The sequence below is a fragment of the Lagenorhynchus albirostris genome, chromosome 21 (genome assembly GCF_949774975.1).
Source record: "Lagenorhynchus albirostris chromosome 21, mLagAlb1.1, whole genome shotgun sequence".
Lineage (NCBI taxonomy): Eukaryota > Metazoa > Chordata > Mammalia > Artiodactyla > Delphinidae > Lagenorhynchus > Lagenorhynchus albirostris.
Window position 1 is genome coordinate 4,709,913 of NC_083115.1, and position 26,948 is coordinate 4,736,860.

At 35.8% G+C, this 26,948-nt stretch overlaps 1 protein-coding gene across 1 annotated transcript in view; it reads right to left on the reverse strand.

The window, feature by feature from the left end:
• Window positions 1-26,948, reverse strand: part of ADAM18 (ADAM metallopeptidase domain 18) — a 130,694-nt gene that overhangs the window by 91,471 nt on the left and 12,275 nt on the right. The window contains exons 8-10 of the mRNA XM_060136316.1: window positions 12,696-12,767; window positions 12,306-12,469; window positions 11,822-11,903 (exon numbers count right to left, since the gene is read on the reverse strand). Of these exons, the coding sequence (XP_059992299.1) occupies window positions 11,822-11,903; window positions 12,306-12,469; window positions 12,696-12,767 (318 nt within the window). The remainder of the gene's footprint in view (window positions 1-11,821; window positions 11,904-12,305; window positions 12,470-12,695; window positions 12,768-26,948) is intronic.

Genomic DNA, 26,948 nt, shown 5'->3' on the forward strand with positions numbered 1-26,948 from the left:
ATATCCATGACACTACCAGCTGACCCATACGATAACCCATGTGGTGAAGGTCTATGCCTGCTGAAGTGTATCTGTAAAGTGTGGAAGAGGAGAGTGCTTGCTAAAGTGCACAGATACCAACGCAAGGAATCAAGGATCATGAAGAATCAGGAAAACATGACACCACAAAGGAAACTAATAAAGCTCCAATAATTGAACCTAGTGGAAAGGAGATGGATAAAATGTCTGAAAGAATTTAGAATAATCCTCAAAGAATTTCAGTGAACTACAAGAACTGACAACTACACAAAATTAGGAAAACAATGCACGAACAACATGAGCAGTTCAACAAAGACATAAATCCATCCAAAAATAATCAAAGAGAAATCCTAGAGCTGAAGTATATGATGACAGAAATGAAGAATTCAACAAAGAGCTTCAACATCAGACTAAACTAAGCAGAGAAAAGAATCAAAGAACTGAAGGATAGGTCATCTGAAATTATCTGGTCAGAGGAGCAAAAGGAGGAAAGAATGAAAAAGGATGAAGAAACCCTACAGGTTTTATGGGACATGATCAAAATAAATAATATATGTATTACGGGAATCCAGGGATAGAAGTCTATTTAAAGCAATAATGGCTAAAAACTCCCCAAACATTGGGAGAGAAACAGACATCTAGATTCACGAGGCCCAAAAGGACCAAATATGTTGAATCCAAAAAGGGTTACACCAAGGCACATCATGATAAAATTGTCAAAAGAAAGCAGCAAACAAAAAGCAACTTGTCACATGAAAAGGGAATCTCCATAACTGGATTTCTCAGCAAAAACTTCGTAAGTCCACAGAGAGTGGGATGATATATTCAAAACACTGAAAGAAAAGATGACTGTTAACCAAGATACTACACCAGCCAAAGCTGTCCTTAAGAAATTTAAGATTTTCTCAAAAACCAAAGCTGAGGGATTTCATCACCACTAGACCTGTCTCACAAGAAACGCAAAGAGGAATTCTTCAAGCAGAAATAAAAGGATGCTAAGTAACATCATAAAAACATACAAATGTATAAAACTCAGGGGTAATGGTAAATATAGAGTCAAAGTATTCTCTAATATGGTAATGGAAATACATAATTCACTTACAACTCTCATTTAAAAGTTTACAAACATGTTAAAAATAACCATAACTAAAACAATTTATTATTGTATACACAATATAAAAAAGATGTAAATTTTAACACCAATAAACTTAAAATGCGATTGTGGGAAAGTAAAAGAATAAAGTTTCTGCTTGCTATTAAAGTTAAGTTGTTATCAGCTGAATATAAGATGCTATCAATGTATTTTATGTAAGCCTCATGGTAACCAAAAAGGGAAAATCTGTAGTGGGTACACAAAATATTATGAAAAAGAGGTCAAGCCATACCACTACAAAAACTCATCAAGTCACAAAGGAAGACAGCAAGAGCAGAAACAAGAAATAGGCAAAACAGTCAGAAAACAATTAACAAAATGGCAATAGTAAGCTCTTACCAATCAATAATTACTTTAAGCATAAATGGATTAAATTCTCCAATCAAAAGACACGTAATGGCTAAATGGATTTTTGAAAATCCAATGATATGCTGCCCACAAGAAACTCACTTAGCTTTAAGAATATATACATAAAGTGAAGAGATGGAAAAAATATTCAAGGAAATGGTAAGCAGAAGAATGGAGGGAGAGCTATACTTATAATACACAAAATAGACTTTAAGCTAAATATGGCCAAAATAGACAAAGAAGGTCATTATATAATGGTAAAGGTATCAATTCATCAAGGAGATTTTAAAATTGTAATTATTTATGCACCCAATATCATAGCACCTAAATATATTAAGCAAATACAAAAAACTAAAAGAGGTAACAAACAGTAATACAATAACTGTCAGGGATTTTAATACCTCACTTTCTATGGTAGACAGATCATCCAGACAGAAAATCATGAAGGAAACAGTGGGCTGGAACAACACTATACACCACATCGACCTAAGAGACATATATATGGAACATTCAATCTGGCAGCAGAATGCACATTCTTCTCAATTGCACAGAGAATATTTTCTAGATTAGATCACATGTTAGGCCACAAAACAAGAGTATCAAAATTATATCAAGTACCTTTTATGAACACAATGGAAATGAACTAGAAATTAATAGCAGGAAGAAAGCTTGAAAACTTACAAATACATGGAAACTGAGCAACACACTCCAAATAACAAATTGATAAAAAAAAAAAGAGGAAAGGAGAATTTTTTTTTAAATCTTGAGACAAATGCAAATGGAAAGACAATATATCAGCACTTAAGGGATGCAGCAAAAGCAATTATAGGAGGGATGTTAATAGCAATAAATGCATACATCAAGAAAAAATAAAGATCTCTAGAGAGTCAAGATGGTAGAGGAGCAGTAGGACGTGGGATTCGTCTCTCCCTGCAAATGCATCAAGAATACATCTACCAATGGAACAATTCTCACAGAGCACTGGCTGCACACTAGCAGAGGACCTCGGACACCTAAAAAGACAAGAAAGATCCCCGTGTAACCGGGTAGGACAAAAGAAAGAAGGGAAAAGGAAGAGGAGAGGAAGCAGGATGGGACCTGAACCCCTGTGAGGGGAGCTGAAGGAGAGGAGAGGTTCTCACATCCAAGGGAAGCCCCTCAGCAGGGACATCATTGGGACAGAAGGGGAGCTTCGGGGGCTACTGGAGGAGAGTGCAGCAACCAGTCTGTGGCAGGCAGGACAGAGTGAGACCTACACAGATGGTCCATGCCACAGCCCTGCGCATGCCAGCCTGAGACATGTGTCCGCTGGTGCAGATGGGGGATAGGTGCTGGAACACAGGGTTTGGAGAGCAGACCGGGGGAGGGCACTGCTCCGGCTGTGAGTAAATAGCCTGAGCGGTGGGAATGAGGAAGTCTGCAACCAGTAATTCTTGTGGAGAAAACACCAACGGCCGTGGAAGCGAAGCGCCATTGTTGAGTGACTCACAAGGGGCAGGGCCGCCATTGCAGCCTCACTACCCACGTGCTGGCCCTGACTCCCCAGGCACTAGGAAGGGCCCCTGCCAGGGCCAGCTCTCTCACACCTGCGGCCGCTGGCTCCCCCGCACATCCCATCGCTGCTGGCCCCGTCCCTGCAGGGACCCCACAAGGGCTCCTGCGACCCCAGCTGCTGCCACCTCCATGCCCCCTTCTCACTGGGGTGAACTCGTGTGCTCCAGGGCAGTCTCAGGAGCAGACCCCTGTGGGTGGCCCACACATAGAGGTGGCCTGAAACCACAGCTGTACCCCAGGGGTTGTGCAACTAAGGAAGAAAAGCTGAAATCTCTCCTTGCAGCTGAGCAAACTGCAAATTGACTCTCCTGTGACCAGCTTTGCAAACTCAGTACCTACAGAACATCTGAATGGACGAGCGCTCCTGCAGCCAAGACGGGTCCAGCTTTAGCAGCTGTAGGCTTTGTGGGCACGTACACGTGGGGGGCTGGGGCAGGCCAGAATCTGACCTGTCCCTGTAGCACCCACAGCTGGTCCAGATCCATGATTACTGCAGTCCTGGGGCCTGACTTCAGTGGATCTACTCGGGTGGCCTGGTGAAAACAACATCGGAGAGACACCAGGGCCAACTGCCGGCACACCCACAGTTAAGGTGGGGCCGAGAGCAGTGCCAACAACAGTGTAACTCGTGAGCTCGCACAACGGGTGAAAGGTGACACAACAGATCACACCCGCAGGTGAACAGCTACAGAGGAGGAATACTCAGTGGCTTCCCTCCCAGCAGGAGTGCTCCAAACCTGCCTACCTCACATCATGGATCAGAAACACAGCTAAGAAGCAGATCTGGGGGCTCTACCTAACAACTAGGGAGCAGACCCTGCCCTACCAGGGCAGTGGCAACCACAGAGCAAAGGGGAGACCCTGCACAATATCCAGTGCAGGCTCTGGTCACCACAACACCAGTCACACCTCCTGTAAAGGGGAACATGGCCAGCATACACTGAGGAAAGAGATGGAAGACATCTATATGAAAAACAACCCTCGCACCAAAAAATATTAAATCCACACAGGCTACACAGGGACGTTCCCATGTAAAATAGCCCTCCAACACAGTCTGAGGGTCTGGCATCGGGTGGAAGAACCACCAGAGCCTTTAGCCTTGAAGGCCAGCAGGGCTTGAGTGCAGGAGCCCCACAGGGCTGGGGGAAAGAGAGACTCCACTCTTGGAGGGGGCACACAAGGTCTCAAGTGCACTGGGACCCAGCACAAAGCAGTACCTCCACAGGAATCTGGGCTACATCTACCTAGGGGTCTTGGAGGGTCTCCTAGGGAGGCAAGGTCGACTATAGTTCACTGTGAGGGCAAGGACACAGGTAGTGGAAGCCCCAGGGAATACTGACTGGAGTGAGCTCTCTCGGAAGTCCACATTTCAGCAACAAGACCCGGCCCCATCCAACAAATTGCAGGCTCCAGTGCTGGAAAGCCTCAGGCCAAACAACTATCAAGATAGGAACACAGCTCCACCCATCAGAAGACAGTCTGCCCAAAGTTGTACTGAGCTCATAGCCACCTCAAAACACACCCCTTAACACGGCCCTGCCCGTCAGAGAAACAAGACCCAGCTCCACCCACCAGAGGGCAGGCAACAGTCCCTCCCACCAGGAAGCCTGCAAAAGCCCCTGGACCAATCTCACCCAACAGGGTGCAGACACCAGAAGCAACAGAAACTAGGGTCCTGCAGCCTGTGGAAAGGAGACCACAGAGAAACTTAGACAAATTACCAGTGGCATTTTTCACAGAACTAGAACAAGAAATTTTACAATTTATATGGAAACACAAAAGACCCTGAATAGCCAAAGCAATCTTGACAAAGAAAAATGGAGCTGGACGTATCAGCTTCCCTGATTTCAGACTATACAAAAAAAGCTATAGTAATGATACTGCTACAAAAAGAGAAATATAGATCAATGGAACTGGATAGAAAGTCCACAGATAAACCCATGCACCTATGGTCACCTAACCTATGACAAAGGAGGCAAAAATATACAATGGAGAAAAGACAGTCTCTTCAATAAGTGGTGCTGGGAAAACTGGACAGCTACATGTAAAAGAATGAAATTAGAACACTCCCTAACATCATACACAAAAATAAAATGGGTTAAAGACCTAAATGTAAGGACAAATACTATAAAACTCTTGGAGGAAATCATAAGCAGAACACACTCTGACACAAATCGCAGCAAGATCTTTTTTGATCCACTTCCTGGCGTAATGAAAATAAAAACAAAAGTACACATATGGGACCTAATTAAACTTAAAAGCTTTTAAACAGCAAAGGAAACCATATACAAAACTAAATGACAATGCACAGAATGAGAGAAAATATTTTCAAATGAAGCAACTGAGAAGGGATTAATCTCCAAAATATACAAACAGCTCAGGCAGCTCAATATCAAAAAAACAAACAACACAATCAAAAAATTGGCAGAAGATCTAAGTAGACAGTTCTCCAAAGAAGATATACAGGCACAACAGGCACATGAGGAGACGCTCAACGTTGCAAATTATTAGAGAAATGCAAATCAAAACTGCAAAGAGGTATCACTTCACACCAGTCAGAATGGCCATCATTAAAAAGTCTACAAACAGTAAATGCAGGAGAGGGTTTGGAGAAAAGGGAACCCTCCTACATTGTTGGCGGGAATACAAATTGGTAAAACCACTAAGGAGAAGAGTATGGAAGTTCCTTAAAAAAAAAAAAGAGAGAGAGCTACCCAGCAATCCCAATCCTAGGTATCTATCCAGAGAAAACCATAATTCGAAAAGATACATGCACTCTGATGTTCATTGCAACACTATTTACAATAGCCAGGACATGGAAACAACCTAAATGTCCACCGACAGAGGAATGGATAAAGAACATTTGGTACGTATATACAACGAAATACTACTCAGCCATAAAAAGGATGAAATAATGCCATTTGTAGTGACATGGATGGACCTAGAGATTGTCATACTAAGTGAAGTAAGTCAGACAGAGAAAGACAAATATCATATGATATCGCTTATATGTGGAATGTAAAAAAATGGTAAAAATTAACTTGTTTATAAAACAGAAAGAGAGTCACAGATGTAGAAAAGAAACTTATGGTTACCAAGCAGGAAACGGGGGTGTGACAAACTGGGAATATGTGCTTGGCATATACACACTACTATATATAGAATATATAACTAATAAGAACCTACTGTATAACACAGGGAACTCTACTCAATACTCTGTAATGACCTATATGGGAATAGAATCTAAAAAAGAGTGGATATATGTATACGTGTAGCTGATTCACATTGCTGTACAGCAGAAACACAAGACTGTAAATCAACTATACTCCAATAAAAATTAATTTTTAAAAAAAGAGAAAGATCTTGAATAACCTAATTCTACTGTTCAAGGAAGTAGAAGAAAGAACAAATCAAGCCCAGAATTAGCAAAAGCAAAACCATAGTAAAGATTAGCACAGAAATAACTGAGATAGAGAATAGGAAATCAATTTTAAAATTTTTAAATTAACAATTTTTTCTTTGAAAAGATAAAATTGACAAAACTTTAGCTAAAGAGAACTCAAGTAAATAAAATTATAAATGCAAGAGGAGAATTACAGCTTATAATACAAAATTACAAGTAATCATAAGAAACTACTATGATCAAACACCAACAAACTGGATAACCCAGAAGAAATGGGTAACTTCTTAGAAACATACAATCTACCAATACTGAATCCTGTATAACTCGAAAATCTGAACAGACCACTAATGAGTTGAATCAGTGAGCAAACGCCCCCCAAAAAAAGAAAAGCCCAGGACCAGACTGTTTCACTGGTTAATTCTACCAAACATTTAATGAATAATTAATGCTAATCCTTCTCAAAATCTTCCAAAAAATTGAAGATGACATAACACCCCCAAACTCATTTTAAGAGTCTATTACTGCCCTAATACCAGAGCCAGATAAGGACACTACAAGGAAAGAAAACTATAGGCCAATATCCTTAATGAATACAAATGCAAAAATTATCAACAAACTACTAGCAAACCAAATTCAAGCATGTTAAAAGGATCATATACCAAGGTCAAGTGGGATGCATCCCAGCAATGCAAAAATGGTTCAACATATAAAAATAAATGAATATGAGGCACCACATGAATAGAATGAAAGAAGAGAATCATATGATCATCTCAACAGATGCCAAAAAAGCATCTGACAAATTTCAACATTCCTTCATGATAAACATTGGGAATAGAAGGAATGTACCTCAACATAATAAAGATCATATACAACAAACCTATGGCTAACATCATACTCAAAGGTGAAAGGTAAATCTTTTCCTCTAAGATAAAGATCAAGACAAGGGTGCCCACTCTCACCATTCTTATTCAACATAGTTAGCCAGAGCAACCAGGAAAGAAAAGGGTATAAAAGGCAACCAAATCAGAAAGGAAGAAGTAAAATTATTTCTGTTTGCTGATGACATAATCTTTTATGGAGAAAATCCTAAAGACTTCACAAAAAAACTATTAGAATAAACAAATTCAATAAAGTTTCACAATACAATACCAACGTACAAACTGATATATTGTGTTTTGATATATTAACAATGAATTAACAGAATATAACGAAATAAATCAATCCCATTTACAACAGCAATAAAACAACAAAATGATTTGCACAAAGAAAACTATAAGACTGTGATGAAAGAAAGTGAAAAAGAGGGAATTATCTGGTGGTCCAGTGGTTAGGAATCTGTGCTTCCACTACAGGGGGCCTGGGTTCAATCCCTGGTCAGGAAACTAAGATCCCATGAGCCGTGAGGGAAAGAAAGAAAGAAAGAAAATAAGGAAGGAAGGAAAGGAGAAAGAAAGAAAAGAAAGAAAGAAAGGAAGGAAGGAAGGAAGGAAGGAAGGAAGGAAGGAAGGGAAAAGGACACAAATAAATGGAAAGATATCCCACGGACTGGAAAAATTAATATTGTTAAAATATGCATATTACCCAAAGCCATCTATAGATTCAATGCAATCCCTCTCAAAATTCTAATGACATTTTTTCATAAAAATACAGAAAACAATCTTAAAATTTGTATGAAACCACAAAAGACTCCAAGTGGCCAAAGCAATCCTGAGAAAGAAAAACAAAGCTGGAAGCATCGCAGTTCCTGTTTTCAACCTATATTAAAAGGCTATAGTAATCAAAAAGTATGGTCCTGGCATAAAAGCAAGTGTCGGGAAAACTGGATATTCACACGTAAATAATGAACTGGACCCTTGTATTACACTATTCACAAAAATTAACTCAACATGGGCTAAACACCTATAGGTAAGAAGTGAAATCATAAAATTCTTGGAAGAAAACAGTGAAAAATCTTCTTGACATTGGTCTTGGCAATGATTTTATAACTATGACAACAAAACCACAAACAAAGGCAAAAATAAACAAGTGGGACTACAGCAATATAAGGGTTCTGCACAGCAAAAGAACTGATCAAAATGAAAAGGCAACTACAGAATGGGAGAAAATATTTACAAACTATATATATGATAAGAGGTTAATATCCAAAGTATATTAAGAAGTCATATAACTCACTAGCAAGAACTAAATTATCTTATTAAGAAATGGTCAGAGGACCTATTTCTCCAAAGAGGATATTCAAGTGGCCAACAGGTACATGAAAAGATGCTCAACATCACTAATCATCAGAGAAATGCAAATCAAAACCACAAGTGAGATCACCTCACACCTGTTAGAATGGCTATCATCAAAAAGATAAGAGATAACAAATGCTGGCAAGGATGTGGAGAGACTGGAACCCATGTGCACTGTTGGTGGGAATGTAAATCAGTACAACCACTATAGAAAACAGTGTGGAGTTTCCTGAAAAAAATTAAATATAGAACTATCATATGAATCAGCAATTCCACTTCTAAGTATATATATCTGAGGAAACGAAATCACTGTCTCAAATAGGTCTTTGCACCCCATGTTCACTGCAGATTATTCACAACAGCCAAGATATGGAAACAACCTAAGTGTCCACTGACTAATGAGCAGATAATTTGTGAGATGTGTGTGTTTAATAATCATGTATATATGAATATTATTCAGTCATAAAAAAAAGAAGGAAATCCTGTCATTTGACACAACATGGATGAAGTCAGAGGGCATTACTCTAAGTGAAATAAGTCAGACAGAGAAAGACAAATACTACATGATCTCAGTAGGTGGAATCTAAAACAACTGAACTCATAGAAACAGAGAACAGATTGGTGGTTGCCAGGGCGAGAGTTGGGGGTGGGAATGAGTGAAAGTGGTCAAATGGTACAAATTTCTAACCTGGGGATACAATGTAACTATAGTTAACAATACTGTATTGAATATTTGAAAGCTGCTAAAAGAGTAGGTCTTAAAGTTTCTCAACACACACACAAATGGTAACCATGTGAGATGACGGATTATCAAATATATACATATATATATAACCTTATTGTGGCAATCATTCTGCAATATATATATATATCAAATCATTACACTGTACACCTTAAACTTACACAATGTTATATATCAGTTGTATCTCAGTAAAACTGGAAAAAAGAGTGGGTCTTGTAAAAAATAATAAACAGAAACCTCAATTAGAGTCGGGCTACCAGAAGGGGAACTCTCACAGCCTGGAGGATAGCAGAACCCAACAGGAAAAAGAAAGACTTCTCTTCTCCTTTCCTGGCAAGGACTCAGCCAATAAAAAGCCATGGACACGTTGTTTACTATAGCTCCCTTCAACTTTCTTTTTCCCCTTTATAAAAGTGTTGTTTCCCTTGCCATGAGAGGATCTGCACCTGGCTAAACATGGTTGCAGACCCCAAATCATAATTCTCTGCTGATTCTGAGTAAACCCATCATTTCTGGAGAAATCTGGCAGTCTATTTGTTTTAGATCAACAATCTCATAATGTAAGTTCAGCAAGGTTACTGGATATTTACAAAAATATATAAAAACTGGCCATATACTGATATACACTAGCAGTGAGAAACTGGAAGATGAACTTAAATGATCAAGACCAGTTGCAATAGCATCAGAGCATATAAAATACCTAAGAATAATTTTAGCAGTATATGTATTAAACCTCCACAGAGAATTTTTAAAAGACCTGAATTAACGGAGAGATAAATCATGTTGGTGGACTGGAAGATCCAACATTATTAAGATATCAATTCTCCCCTAATTGATTCATAAATTACACACCATCCCAATCAAAACCTAAGTAAGCTTTTGTGTATGTGTAGAACTAGACAACCTGATTCTAAAATCTATAAGAAAATGCAAAGTTATATATAGACATACATAGTATTGACAAAGCACAAAGTTGGATAGCTTTAACTACCTGATTTCAAAATATTTAACAAAGCTACCATATTCAAGGAATTGATTCTTAACCTAAAAAGAAAATTTTACAATATTATGATTGGTGTCTATCATTTTAAAATTTAATCTTCATACTCTTTGTTGTTGGAATAAACAAAAAATGTATTTTTATATTGATAGTTGTATTTTAATTTTATACTGGCTTTTTATATATTTTTCCTTTACAAATTTTTATTACAAAAATTCCAATCAAACTTAAAGTCTGAAGAATGGCACCAGGAAAACACATACTAACCACTTATATTCAATAATTCCTATCATCTGCTTTATTTTCTTCACACACACATGATCTAAACATTAGTTCTCAGCAAAGAAACATTGTTTTCAGGAGGATTCACAATAGTGACAAAGACCTGGACAATTGCTGACAGTCTTTCCTGAGGCTTTGGCTGAAAGAGGACCAACAGCAAGGACTGAGAATAAAACAAATTCCTAGGGAATATCTGATTCTTCTTTAGCCATGGTGACAAATAACCCCTAGAAATGGTTTTAGATTTATCTAATCAATCAATATGTCTTTTATACTAATGGTAGCAAGTACACACCAGTACAGATTTTAATTCTGTCTAATCTATCAATGACAATTTGAATCACTGTACATGCTACTAAAAGTCAACTAAATATACAAATGGGTCAGTATAAAAATCATAGTGTAGCCTTATTTTTCTGAAACACTGTCAAGTTCGCTCCCCTTGCTACATTTTATATAGCTTGTTGTAAAAAGAACATAACTGTAGAAAAAGGTCATTCCCACTTTCCAGAAAACAGTAGATTATGAATATTTGATGGCTGTTCCTTCCTACAACAGTCTGCTCCTCACAAACATAATAAAGAATTGAATGCAATAATAAAAGTTACCTTGAAACAATAATACAATGAACGTCACTTAACAAAAAGTACATGAATGTATACCAATTATTAATTTTGAGGAAAATACTGATTTTATTTTTTTGATATTTATTTTTTATTTGATATTTATTTAATATTTTGATATTTATTTTTATTTATTTTTATTTATTTTGAGGAAAATGTTTAATAATTAAAATCACACTGATTATAATAACTACTGATGCAAGCATACCACTGCTCAAAACAATTAAACAGACTTACAAAGGCCAAATGTTTTTTAAAACAATATGAAATTATGATCAGTTGACTTTAAAAATATTCTGATTTTTAAAGCAAATATATACAGTTTAATTTTTATACTCTTAATTAGTAATAAAAATACTATTAAAGGAAGAATAAACTAAGTAATATATATATATTCTTGCTTTAAAATATTTAGGAAATTTTGAAACATGAAAATAATGAGAGCAAATTTGATAGTAATTACATACCAAAGCAACTCCTCCAGCAAAATTCTTATCACATATTTTTGCAGGATGTGTGGCTCCTATAAAAGTAGAACTTTTCTGGAAGCTAAAAAAATAACAATTTTCCTCATAATTACATTTCAGTGGTATTATTAATGATAATCAGATCAGACACAAGAATGTAGAGATAATAGGTAGTAAAAGTTTACTAGCCAAGAGACATCAAAAAATTGTATCACTCATAATTAACCTCCTTTAGTTATTTCAAAACTTTTATGTAATTTTACTTCTTTCAGGTAATTTTATGTCATTTGATAAAAGATTTTAAGTCTTACCTCACATTAGCTACTTGAGGACAAAGAGGTTAACCTACATTTTCTTCCCATCCCATGGTGTCTACCAAATTTACAGAACTCAGTATACATTAAGTAAATGCTTGTTTTTCATAATTAACATATAAAATCACTTTGGGTTATTTCTTTATACAAATATGAAATACTATACTCACGCAAATAAGTATGCAGTATGATGAGGTTGGGAGAGAAATTCGGTTTTCCATTCTAAAAATTTATATAATATATGATTAGGATGTCTTGTAGAAGAAATTTTGTTTTTGTTTGACCAAATCTCTATGGAAGATATTCTAACAGTCAGTTTTAACTGGGTAAGCATCTAAATGGAGAAAATAAATAAAATTTTAAAAATAAATTTGAACATTATATTAAATTTTTGTAAAGGTATATTTAAGACATTTAATTCAATATTTAAAAAAATTTTTTTTAATTCAATATTTTGAATGTGGAAACTCTTCAACAGCACAGCAAAATACTATATATATCAATACATATTACCTATACTCTTACAGAATATATTTAAAAAGTAGTTTTAAAATACTTACAGTGTTAACAAAGCCAATGATCTGAATAACCTTCTGTGTTACAATTTTTACATCAGAGCCCATGTAATCAAACTGAAAAAGATAAATTATTATTAAAAAATAGTGGATACCATTAATATACCACACAGCCTTTGTATCTATAATATGCTATATACTAAACTAGCCAGAGGGCTACATTCCAACTGAAATCCAGGAAATGAATATTTACATTTGTATGTGTAAATGTATAAATAATAATTTATTTAAATAAATTAATTAAATGTATAACTTTATCTATATGAGATAAATAAAAATATTTGATAACATTTAAAATATTTAAATGTTTAATGCACTTGTAGCATTATTTATAAAAATTGAATCATAAATTTTTTAAATGTTATTTCAAAATATACTTATTTCTAAAATAATACATATAATCACAAACCAAAAAATATATGCATAAAGAGGGAAAAATCTTTAATAAAAGGTTCACTGTTGAAGTGATCATGGATACTGTGTTAGGTTACATCCTCTGATATCACCACGTTAACTCATGTTACTCATGCTTCTTAATTCCAATACCTCTTTCTATTTCTAACTGCTTAAAAATGCCAGGACAATATTAAAAAACAATGGTGATATCAGGAATGTGAGCTTTGCTCCTGAGTTTTCACTGGAAAATCTCAAATATTTCACCATTAAGTGGTGTTCAGTTTAAGATGAGTATTCTAGATCATGTTGAGAAACACCTACTTATAAATCTTCCTACTTATAAAACTTTTGTTAAAAATGAAGTTGAATTTTTATCCAAAGCCTTTTTGAAGCATACCCAAAATGATAATGACTTTTGTCTTTTGACCTACTGATGGAATACATTTCATTAATACTTTACTTAATATTAAACCATCATTATACTGTTTGATCAAAACATTACATTCTATTAATATACTATCAAAATTAATATAATATTTTGTTTAGAAGTTTGTAGATTTCAGAACGATGGGCCTGTTGGTCATATGTGCATGCATGCATCCTTTGTCATAACTGAGCAAATGAGTGTTGCTTACTAAATATTAAAGCACTACCTAAAATTAAGTTGCTTGTTTTTTCTACATCCTAGAATTGTATTAGCTTATGAATTATATCTTCCTGAAACATTTTTTAAAACTCTCCTTTAAAACTATCTATACTTAACACTGACAACTGACCCATTCAAATTCTTTTTATTTCCAGTTTTTTGAAATATAATTGACATATAAGATTGCGTTAACTTTAAAGTGTACAATGAGATGATTTCATTTAAATTCTTATCTCCAATGGAGAAATCATGAAATTTGCATTTGTTTGTTTGTTTTAATCTCCCCCAAGGACACAGTTACACCATCTTAACCCTTTTCACACCATAACTTGTTTTCTTCCTTTTTGCTTAATTACACTTTCTACCTACTTATTTGCCTTTTCAACAGTTTGTGAATTTACTTATCCATTTTAATGTTTCCGTTTATCATCAACTTAACAAATATCAAGTATTTTTCCTTATTTTTCTAATATCAACTTATTTGAAGAATATGAATTTCCTCTCTGCTTAGTTTTTATACTATCCTCTGCAACAGGTATTATCTGTATTTACCAATATTCAGTTCTCTTCTAACTCAGGAACCCTTCTTTTAAAGGTAGGCATGGGCAGGTGATTCACTTTGGCCAATGCAATGAGGGCAAAAGTGATGCATGCCATTCCTGAGAAGTATTTCCTTATTGTAGCTCACGTCTCTCTGGTCTGCACTTCTATCGGTTTGGCAATTGGAAAAGAAACTATCAATCTAGAAGTGCCAAAAAATCTAAGCATTCTCTAGTGCTGAGCCAACACATGGAAGACTGCTGCCCTAGAGAGTCAGCCAGGAGCATGGTTGGCATTGATTGAATCAATGAAACTTAAACTGTGTTTAGCCACTAAGATTTGGGGAGTGTTTCTTATGAGAGCATAACCTAGCCTCTTCTGATTAATACACATCCACCTAATTTTTAAAACACTATATACAATTCATTAATTTCTAAATAGCTAAAGACTATAGTTGTCCTTTTCTGCCTTGAAAAATTACTCATAATTGTATTTAATTTTTTAATTTTATTATTTTTGCCTTATCTCTTTTTTAATATACTGTGATAAAGCTCTGGCAAAATGTTTTTTTAAATAAATTTATTTATTTTCTTTTTGGCTGCGTTGGGTCTTCGCTGCTGTGCATGGGCTTTCTCTGGTTGCGGCGAGCAGGGGCTACTCTTTGTTGCGGTGTGTGGGCTTCTCATTGCAGTGGCCTCTCTTGTTGTGGAGCACAGGCTCTAGGTGCACGGGCTTCAGTAGTTGTGGCACGTGGGCTCAGTAGTTGTGGCTTGCAGGCTCTAGAGCGCAGGCTTGGTAGTTGTAGCACACGTGCTTAGTTGCTCTGCGGTATGTGGGATCTTCCCGGGTCAGGGCTCAAACCCATGTCCCCTGCATTGGCAGGTGGATTCTTAACCACTGCGCCACTAGGGAAGCCCCTGGCAAATTTTTTTTTGCTTTTACAAAACTATTGGTGTTTTCCTTGTGACCTATAGATGACTACATTTGCATGTATTTTCTATATATATCTATAGACATTTGAATGTATGTGGTACCCATTCATAAGATACAAAGGTCAATAAGTGTTTAGTAAAACAAGCTGATAAATAATTTGATCTTTATATGTTAACACTTATTTTCTATCTGTTAAAGGCTAACAGAAATGATTGAATGTACTCCAGTATAGTTTTGGTTTCTGTTAAATTCTTCTGATCACTTCCAAAGGTTTTCTTTTTATACTTTCAACATAATTCACTTAGCACTAAATGCTTATTATTAGAAATTCATCTTTAACTTGAACTGTAACATTCAATATAAAATACTTCTTTAATTCTTCTATCTACATTTTTTTTACCCTGAACTTTACCTATTAGTAATATCATCCTGATTTTCTTTTTTGTTTTGTTTTGTTTTTTTTGCGGTATGCGGGCCTCTCACTGTTGTGGCCCCTCCCGTTGTGGAGCACAGGCTCCAGACGTGCAGGCTCAGCGGCCATGGCTCACGGGCCCAGCCACTCCGCGGCATGTGGGATCTTCCCGGACCAGGGCACGAACCCGCGTCCCCTGCATCGGCAGGCGGACTCTCAACCACTGTGCCACCAGGGAAGCCCCTGATTTTCTTTTTTTATGGTAAATCTTGCACATTTTTGCTGGTCTTTTAAGAAATGTTTTATACCTAACAGTGTCATTTTATGTTAAGCTGTGTCATAAATGTCATCTAATTTGAGATCCTTTGCACATTTTAATGGGAATATTTAATCCATTCCATTATTGTAATCAATGAAGCTGACTTACAGTTTTCTATTTTTCCTATTCATGTCTTCATGGTATTTCCTTTTGATTTTTGCTATGTTATAAGAGAACATTTGGAGGGGGGAGGTTCTATATTTCAAGGTTATATCTTCAGGATTTTATATTCAGATATGTTTAAACATTGTGCAACAAGTTTCTCCATTTTTATCAACTGGACTCACCTATATAAAAAGGCCTTAACCCCTTATGAGGTGAAAATCAAAAATTTTGAGGATTCATCAGGGTTCAACTCTTTTTTCCAAAATGCATATTAACTCTTACTAGGACAAGGCTGAATATGGTTATATAAATAAGGCACTACTACATCCTGCCAACTGACTGAATGCATACACTGCCTTTCTCTTTCTTTCTGACTTAGTGATAAAGTTGGTATATATAATTGTTTTGAAGTGTGTGTTTTTTAGTGCTACCCAACTCTTAAATTTTTAGATCAAATTTATTGAGGTATAATATATATACAATTAAATTCCCCCATTTTAAGGATTCATTAATTTTGAAAAATAGCACTTACTTTATATTCTGAAAAAATTCAACCTTCAGAAAATATAAAATTCAAAGACATGGAAAACCACCAAACCAAAATGCCAGACAGAAATACAAGAAAAAAGAAACAATGGAGATACAGAGCAGCCAGAAAACAAAAGCAGCATTATGAAGACCTCATTTATCAATAATCTCCCTAAATGTAAATGGACTGAATTTACCAACCAAAAGACACAGAGTGGCTGAATGGATTAAGAAACAAGACCCAATAATATGCTGCTTCCAGAAGATACATCTTAGCTCTGAAGACAAACACAGGCTCAAAGTGAAGGGATGGAAGAGGACACTCCAATGGCAGCCAAAAGAAAATGAGTGTAGCCATACACATAACAGACAAAATAGACTTCAAACCAAAAAGAGTAACAAGAGACAAAAATGGACAGTATATAATGATAAAAGGAACAATTCATCAAGAACACATAACAGTTATTTAATATGTATGTACCAAACATAGGAGAACCAAAATATATAAAGCAATTATTAACAGACCTAAAGGAAACAGTGGCCTTAAATGAAACATTAGACAAGATGGATTTGATAGATTTGTACAGAACATTCCATCTAAATGCATCAGAATACACATTCTTCTCAAGTGCACATGGAACTTTCTCAAGGACAGACCATATGTTGAGAAACAAAACAAGTCTCAATAAATGTAAGAAAATTAAAATCATATCAAGCATCTATCCCAACCACAATGTTATGAAACAAGAAATCAACTACAAGAAGAAAGCTCTGAAAATCACAAATGTGTGTAGACTAAACACCATTCTTTGAACAACTATTGGATCAAAGAAAAAATCAAAGGAGAAGTCAAAAATTACCTGAAGACAAATGAAAATGCCACATATCAAAATCTGTGGGATGCGGTACTAAAAGGAAAGTTTATATCAACACCAGATTACCTCAAGAAATTAAGAAAAATCTCAAAGAACCAACCTAACGCATATCTAAAGTAACTAGAAAAAGAAGAAAAAGTGAAGCAAAAAGTCAGTAGACAAAAAAGGAATTAATAAAGATCAGAGCAAAAATAAATGAAAGAGACTAATAAAACAATAGAGAAGATAGATGAAACTAAGAGCTGGTTCTTGGAAAAAAAGAAAAACCTTTAGCTAGACTAAGAAAAAAGAGAGAAACTCAGAGAAAATCAGAAACAAAAGAAGAGAAGTTACAACAGATACCTTAGAAATACAAGGATTATGAGAGAATACAATGAACTGCTATATGCCAAGAACTTTAACAACATACAAGTGGATAAATTCTCAGAATTATACAACATTTCAAGACTGAACCATGAAGAAATAGAAAATCTGAATAAACTAATCACTAGTAAGGAGATTGAATCAGTAACTTTAAAAATCTCCCAAAAAACAAAAGTCCATGGTGAAATGGCCACATAGGTGAACTCTACCAGTCAAAGAAGCTTTAGTATCAATCTTTTCAAACTGTTCCCAAAAAATTAAGGAGGAAGAAATGCTTCTTAACTTATTTTACAAGGCCAACCTTACCCTTTTACCAAAATTAGAGAAGTACAACACACAAAAAAGTACATTAAAGCCTAATATCTCTGATGAACATAGATGCAAAAATCCTCAACAAAACATTAGTAAACCAAATACAACAATACGTTAAAAGGATCATACACCATGATTAAGTGAGATTTATTCCAGGGACACAAAAATGGTTCAACATCCAGAAACCAATTAGCATGATACACCACATTAACAAACTGAAGAATAAAAACCATATGATCATTTCGATAGATGCAGAAAAAGCTTCTGACAACATTTAACATCCGTATGATAAAAACTATCAGTAAAATGTATATAATAAAGGCCGTATATGACAAACCCACAGCAAACACTATATTCAATGCTGAAGAATAGAATGCTATCCCTCCAGGATCGAGAACAAGACAAAGATGCCCACTATCACACTCTTATTCAACACAGTTTGCGGAAGAGCAATCAGGCAAGAAAAAGAAATAAAAGGCATCCAAATCAGAAAGAAGAAGTAAAACTGACCTATTTGCAGATGGCATAATTTTACATATAGAAAATCTGAAAGACCCCACCAAAACCTGTTATAACTATTCAATAAAGTTGCAAGGTACACAATCATTATACAGGAATCTATAGTCTTTCTATGCAGTAACAATGAACTAGCAGAAAGAGAAATTAAGAAAACAGCCACATTTACTTACTTAAAAAAAAGAGAAGATACAGATTTGAAAGGCTCCCATGGCCCTCATGGAGTATGATGGATGGATGAGTCCAGCAGTCTCAATGAGTTACTCATCAGGAAAAGGAAGCCTCTCCTCCCAGATTCTTGTGTGCACTGGGACTGAGAGAAAAAGCGGTGACTTCATAAGAGCCTGAGCAAGACCTACCTGCTGGTCTTGGAGCATTTCCTGGGGAGGTGGGGGATGGCTTTGGCTCACTTCAGTGACATGGACACTGGTGAGAGAGGTACCTGGGAGTACTCATTGGGGTGAGCTCTCCTGGAAGCGGCCATTTGACAGCAAGACCTGGCCCCACCCAATGGCCTGTAGGCTCAAGTGCTGGGATGCCTCAGGCCCAACAACCAACAGAGCAGAAACACAGCCCACCCATCAGCAAACAAGCTTCCTAAAGTAGTGTTGAGCCCAAAGCTGCTCTAAACACACCCCTTGACATGTCCATGCCCACCAGAGGGAAAAGACCCAGCTCCACACACCTGCAGGCAGGAACCAGGCCCTCCCACAAGGAAGCCTGCACAAGCCTCTTAGAACAGCCTCACCCACCAGGGAGTAGACCCCAGAAGGAAGCGGAACTACAATCCTGTAGGCTCTGGAACAGAGACCACAAACACATAAAGTCAGACAAAATGGGATGGCAGAGGAATATGTTCCAGACAAAGGAACAAGATAAAACCCCAGAAAAACAACTAAGTGAAGTGGAGATAGGCAATCTACCTGAAAAAATAATTCAGAGTAATGATAGTAAAGATGATACAAGATTTCAAAAAAGAATGGAGGCACAGAATGAGAAGGTACAAGAAATGTTTAAGAAAGATCAAGAAGATCTAAAGAAGAGAGTTGAACAATACAATAATTGAAAAGAAAAATACACTAGAAGGAATCAATAGCAAGATAAAAGACGCAGAAGAACAGATAAGTGAGCTGGAAGACAGAATGGTGGAAATCACTGCCACAAAGCAGAATAAAGAAAAAAAGAATGAAAAGAAATGAGGACAGTCTAAGAGACCTCTGGGACAACATTAAACAAACCAGCATTCGCATTATAGGGGTCCCAGAAGGAGAAAAGAGAGAAAGGTCCTGAGAAAATATTCAAAGAGATAAGAGCCAAAAACTTCCCTAATATGGAAAAGAAGTCACCCAAGTCCAGGAAGGGCAGAGCGTCCCATACAGGACAAAACCAAGGAGGAACATGCTGAGACACATATTAATCAAACTGACAAAAATTAAAGACAAAGAGAAAATCTTAAAAGCAGCAAAGGAAAAGCAACAAAAAACATACAAAGGAATCACCATAAAATTATCAACTGATTTTTCAGCAGAAACTCTGCAGGCCAGAAGGGCATAGCACAATGTATTTAAAGTGATGAAAGGGAAAAACCTATAACCAAGAATACTCTACCCAGCAAGGCTCTCATTCAGACTTGACAGAGAAATCAACAGCTTTACAGACAAGCAAAAGAATTCAGCACCACCAAACCAGTTTTACAACAAATGCTAAAGGAAAAACTCTAGGCGGAAAAGAAAAGGCAACAACTAGAAAAAAGAAAACAAATGGGAAAGCTCACCTGTAAAGGCAAACATGTAGCATAGTCAAGATATCATCCACACAAAAATATGATATCCAAACAAGCAATCATGAGAAGAGGAGAATACAAATTCAGGATATTGGAAATGCATTTGAAATTAAGTCAACCAACTTAAAACAAACTTTTATATATATAGACCACTGTATCAAAACCTCATGGAAACCATAAACCAAAAAACTACATTAGATATACACACAAAAAATAAAAAGGAATCCAAACACAACACTAAACATAGTCATCAAATCACAAGAAAAGAGAACAAAACAGAAAAGGAAGAAAAACAGCTTACAAAAAAATCCAAAACAATTTTTAAAATGGCAATAAAAACATACATATTGGTAATTATCTTAAATGTAAATGAATTAAATGCTCCAACCAAAAGACATAGACTGGCTGAACAGATACAAAAACAAGACCCATGTATATGCTGTTTACAAGAGACTCACTTCAGATCTAGAAACCTGTACAGAATGAAAGTGAGGGGATGGAGAAAGGTACTCCGTGCAGATGGAAATCAAAAGGAAGCTGCAATAGCAATACTCATATCAGACAAAATAGACTTTAAAATAAAGACTGTTACAGGAGACAAAGAGGGACACTACATAATGATCAAGGGATCAATCCAAGAGAAAGATATAACAATTGTACATATATATATGTGCACACAACACAGGAGCACCTCAATATATAAGGCAAATGTTAAAAGATATAAAAGGAGAAATTGATAGTAACACAATAATAGTGGGGGACTTTAACACCCCAGTTACATCAATGGAGAGATCATCCAGACACAAAAATAAATGAGGAAACACGGCCCTTAAGTGACACATTAGATCAGGTGGACTTAATTGATATCTATACAGTGTTCCATCGAAAAGCAGCAAATACACATTCTTCTCAAGTGCACATGGAACATTCTTGAGGACAGGTCACATCTTGGGCCATAAGGCAAGCCTCAGTAAATTTAAGAAAACTGAAATCATATCAAACATCTTTTCTGAATACAACACTATGAGATTAGAAATCAACTACAAGAAAAAAACTGCAAAAACCACAAACACGTGGAGGCTAAACAATATGTTACTAGACAACCAATGGTTCGTTGAAGAAATCAAAGATGAAATCAAAAAATACCTAGAGACAAATGAAAACAAAAACACGATGATCCAAAACCTATGGGACAGAGCAAAAGCAGTTCTAAGAGACATATTTATAGCAATACTATCTTACCTCAGGGAACAAGAAAAATCTCAAATAAACAACCTAACTTTATACCTAAAGCAACTAGAGAAAGAAGAACAAACAAAACCCAAAGTTAATAGGAGGAAAGAAATCACAAAGATCAAGGCAGAAATAAATGAAATAGAAACAAAGAAAACAATAAAAGATCAATGAAATTAAAAGCTGGTTCTTTGAAAAGATAAACAAAATTGATAAAGCTTTAGCCATACTCATGAGGAAAAAAAGGAGAGGGCTCACATCAATAAAATTAGAAATGAAAAAGGAGAAGTTACAAATGACAACACAGAAATACAAAGGATCATAACAGACTACTAAAAGAAAGTATATATCACTATAATGGACAAGGTACCACCTTCTAAGACTGAAGCAGGAAGAAACAGAAAACATGAACAGACCAATCACAAGTACCAAAATTGAAACTGTAATTTAAAAACTCCCAACAGACAAAAGTCCAGGACTAGATGGCTTCACAGGAGAATTCTATCAAACATTTAGAGAAGAGTTAACACCTATCCTTCTGAAAATATTCCCAAAAAATTGCAAAGGGATGAACACTCTGAAACTCATTCCATGAGGCCATCATCACCAAAATCAGACAAAGATACCACAAAAAAAGAAAATTACAGGCCAATATCACTGATGAACATAGATGCAAAAATCCTCAACAAAACACTAGCAAACCAAATCCAACAATACATTAAAAAGATCATACACCATGGTCAAGTGGGATTTATCTCGGGGATGTAAGGATTCTTCAATATCCACAAATCAATGTTATACACCACATCAACAAAGTGAAAATAAAAAACATATGATCATCTCAATAGAGGCAGAGAAAGCTTTTGACAAAATTCAACACCAATTTATGATCAAAAACCCTCCAGAAAGTGGGCATAGAGGGAACATACTTCAACATAATAAAGGCCATATATGACAGATCCACAGCAAACACAATTCTCAACAGTGAAAAACTGAAAGCATTTCCTTTAAGACCAGGAACAAGGCAAGGATGTCCACTCTTGCCATTTATATTCAACATAGTTGCTAGCCATGGGAATCAGAGAAGAAAAAGAAACGAAAAGGAATCATAACTGGAAAAGAAGAAGTAAAACTGTCACTGTTTCCAGATGACATGATACTATACATAGAATATCCTAATGATGCTAACAGAATACTAATACAGCTCATCAATGAATGTGGTAAAGTTGCAGGATAAAAAACTAATACACAGAAATCTACTGCATTTCCATACACTAACAACAAAAGATCAGAAAGAGAAGCTAAGGAAACAATCCCATTTACCATCTCATTAAAAAGAAAATACCTAGGTATAAAACTACCTAAAAAGGCAAAAGACCTGTAGTCTGAAAACTATAAGATGCTGAAGAAAGAAATCAAAGATGACACAAACAGATGGAATCATATACCATGTTCTTGGATTGGAAGAATCAATATTGTCAAAATGACTATACTACCCAAGGCAATCTACATATTTAATGCAATCTCTATCAAATTACCAATGGCATTTTCGGCATATCTAGAACAAAAAATCTTAAAATGTGTATGGAAACACAAAAAACCCTGAATAGTCAAATCAATACTGAGAAACAAAAATGGAGCTAGAGGAATCAGGCACCCTGACTTCATACTATGCTACAAAGCTATACTAATCAAAAGAGTATGGTACTGGCACAAAAATAGAAACATTGATCAATGGAACAGGATAGAAAGCCCAGAAATAAACCCACACACCTATGGTCAATTAATTTACAACAAAGAAGGCAAGAATACACAACGGAGAAAAGACAGCCTTTTCAATAAGTGGTGCTGGGAAACGTGGACAGCCACGTGTAAAAGAATGAAATAAGAACACTCTCTAACACCATACAGCAAAATAAACTCAAAATGGATTAAAGACCTAAAATGTAAGAGGAAAACACAGGCAGAACACTCTTTGACATAAATGGCAGCAAGATCTTTTTTGATCCACTTCCTAGAGTAATGAAAATAAAAACAAAAATAAACAACTGGGACCTAATTAAACTTAAAAGCTTTTGTGTAGCAAAGGAAACTATCAACAAAATGAAGACAGCCCACAGAATGGGAGGAAATTTTTGCAAATGATGTGACCGACAAGAGATTAATCTCCAAAATATGCAAACACTTCACACAGCTCAATATCAAAACAATAAACAACACAATCAAAAATGGGCAGAAGATCTAAATAGACATTTCTCCAAAGAAGACATACAGATGGCCAAAAGGTACATGAAAAGATGGTCAACATCGCTAATTATTAGAGAAATGTAAATCAAAACTACAATGAGGTATCACCTCACACCGGTCAGAATGGCCATCATCAAAAGGTCTACAAACAATAAATGCTGAAGAGGGTGTAGAGAAAAGGGAACCCTCCTACATCGCTGGTGGGAATGTAAATTGGTGCAGCCACTATGGAGAACATATGGAGGTTCCTTAAAAAACTAAAAAGAGAGCTAACATATGATCCAGCAATCCCACTCCTGGGCGTATATATCCAGAGAAAACCATAATTCAAAAAGATACATGCGCCACAATGTTCACTGCAGCACTATTTACAATTGTCAAGACATGGAAGCAACCTAAATGTCCATCAACAGATAAATGGATAAAGATGATGTGGTACATATATACAATGCAATATTACTCAGCCATAAAAAGAATGAAATAATGCCCTTTGCAGCAACATGGATAGACGAAGAAATTGTTATTCTAAGTGAAGTCAGACAGAGAAACACAAATATATGATAACACACATATGTGGAATCTAAAAACAATGGTACCAATGAACTTATTTAGAAAACAGAACCAGAATCATAGACTTAGAAAACAAACTTATGGTTACCAAAAGGGAAAGGTAGGGAGGGATAAATTAGGAGTTTGGAATTAACATACACACACTACTATATATAAAGTAGATAATCAACAAGGACCTACTGTATAGCACAGGGAGTTATATTCAGTATCTTGTAATAACCTATATAGGAAAAGAATCTGGAAACGAACAGATATATGTATATGTATAACTGAATCACTTGGCTGTACACCTGAAATTAACACAACATTGTAAATTAACTATACTTCAGTATAAAATAAAATAAAAAATTTAAACAGAAGATACAAATAACTAAAATTAGAAATGAAATGAGGACATTACAACTGATACCACAAAAATAAAAAGGATTATAAGAGACTACTATGAATAATTATATGCTAACTAATTGGATAACATAAAAAACATAAATTCCTAGAAATCTAACCTACCAAGACTGAAATATACAAAAATATTAAAGATATTACTAGATCAATAATGAGTAAGTAATGAAAATGAATCAGTAATCAAAAACCACATAATAAAGTAAAATCCTGGACCAGGTAGATTCACTAAAAAATTCTATCAAACATTTAAAAAAGAAAGATCCCAAAGAAATATTTACACATTCATGTTCCTTGCATCATTATTCACAATAGCCAAAAGGTGAAGAAACTTAAAGGTCCATTAACAGGTGACTGGATAAAGAAAATATTGTATAGGTACACAGTGGGATATTATGCAGCCTTAAAAAAGAAGGACATGCTGTCACATGCTACAACATGGATAAAACTTTAGGACATTATGCTAAGAAAACATAATACTCTGTACTCCTTCATTAGAAAACAATTCAAGAAATAGGTGATTTCACACTGGTGGGCTATTTCAAGGAAAGGCACTAGGAGAACTTCTTTTGCAAGCTCCCTACTGGGCTTCACAAAGGTCGCAGTTAATCCTCATACCTGCCACTGGTAACCACATAGCAACGTATATTTTGTTTAAAAGAAGTTGTTCAGGGGCTTCCCTGGTGGCACAGTGGTTGAGAGTCGGCCTGCTGATGCAGGGGACACGGGTTCGTGCCCCGGTCTGGGAGGATCCCACATGCCACGGAGTGGCTGGGCCCGTGAGCCATGGCCGCTGAGCCTGTGCATCCGGAGCCTGTGCTCCGTGACAGGAGAGGCCACGGGCCACGGAGAGGCCCGTGAACCGCAAAAAAAAAAAAAAAAAAAGTTGTTGAAACCTTTTAAACTGTATTTCTATGCCTTTGAAATCTTTGTAAAGAACATTTTCTGTGTGAGGAAAAACAGGTGGTTAAAAAGTAATCCTGTAAAACGAAAAAAAAAAGAGAAGAGAAAAGAAAGAAGACTACAAAGGTTTTAAGATACTGTATCAATAAAAGGCCACCAGATTAGATAAAAAGGGTCTGAGATTGATAAAAGTCCAAAAACATCTCTGGGCTACCAACCAAATAAATAAATGGTTATTGGTTTAGGCCACTAAATTTTGGAGTGGTATGCTACACAGTAAGAGATAACTTACACTTATCTTAAAGTCTACTTTGATATTAATCTAGTTAAACAGGATTTTAGAATATTTTTATGGTATATTTTTTATAATCTTTTACTTTCATGACATATTTTTGACGTCAGTTGTAAGCAGAGCGAGTATGTACGTGTGTGTGTCTTACATCACACTCTGTCTTTGCTTTTAATTAAACTTTATCTTTGGATTTTAACTGCTGTACTTAGTCCCTCTGCATCTAATATAATTACTTACATATCTGAGTTGAAATATTTTATCTTAATTAGCTTTTAATTTGTTCCACATTTATGAAACAAAAGTTTAATGTACGTTTTTCTTTCCCTTTATTGCTTTCCTTTTGTTGATTATGCTTAAAATTCTGCTTTCCTACTACTAATTGCCTTGTAATTTTGTAAGAATGTGATTTTAGTGTATGTGTTGACTTTGTACTGGGTCAGCTTAGCCACACTAAAAAACCTATCAACTCTTTAATGAGTCATACACTTCAATTTTTGTCACCTCTGCCAAGAGTTAGCTCAGCTTCCCTGCCTCATATTCACCTCTTCAGAACCAATGACTTCCTTATGGGAAAAAATATCTTTATTTTATAACTTATATCTTAAAATTTTAATATCTCAAAATTTTGTCGGTCTAATCTATGAGTTTTTGTTTTGCTAACCCTTGTACATGGTGGCTAAGTCTCTTATGGATTTTGAGCTCATATACGGCTGATATGAATCTGCAGGAATCCTGCTTGAAGTTGCATTCCTCCAGCGAGAAATACTACTTGCTTCCATCAGCTGCCCTCAGATCTACCAACCTGGGACAAATGTAGCCTCATAGCTTAGAATCTACTAATTGCCCATGCTGTATAAATTCAAAAC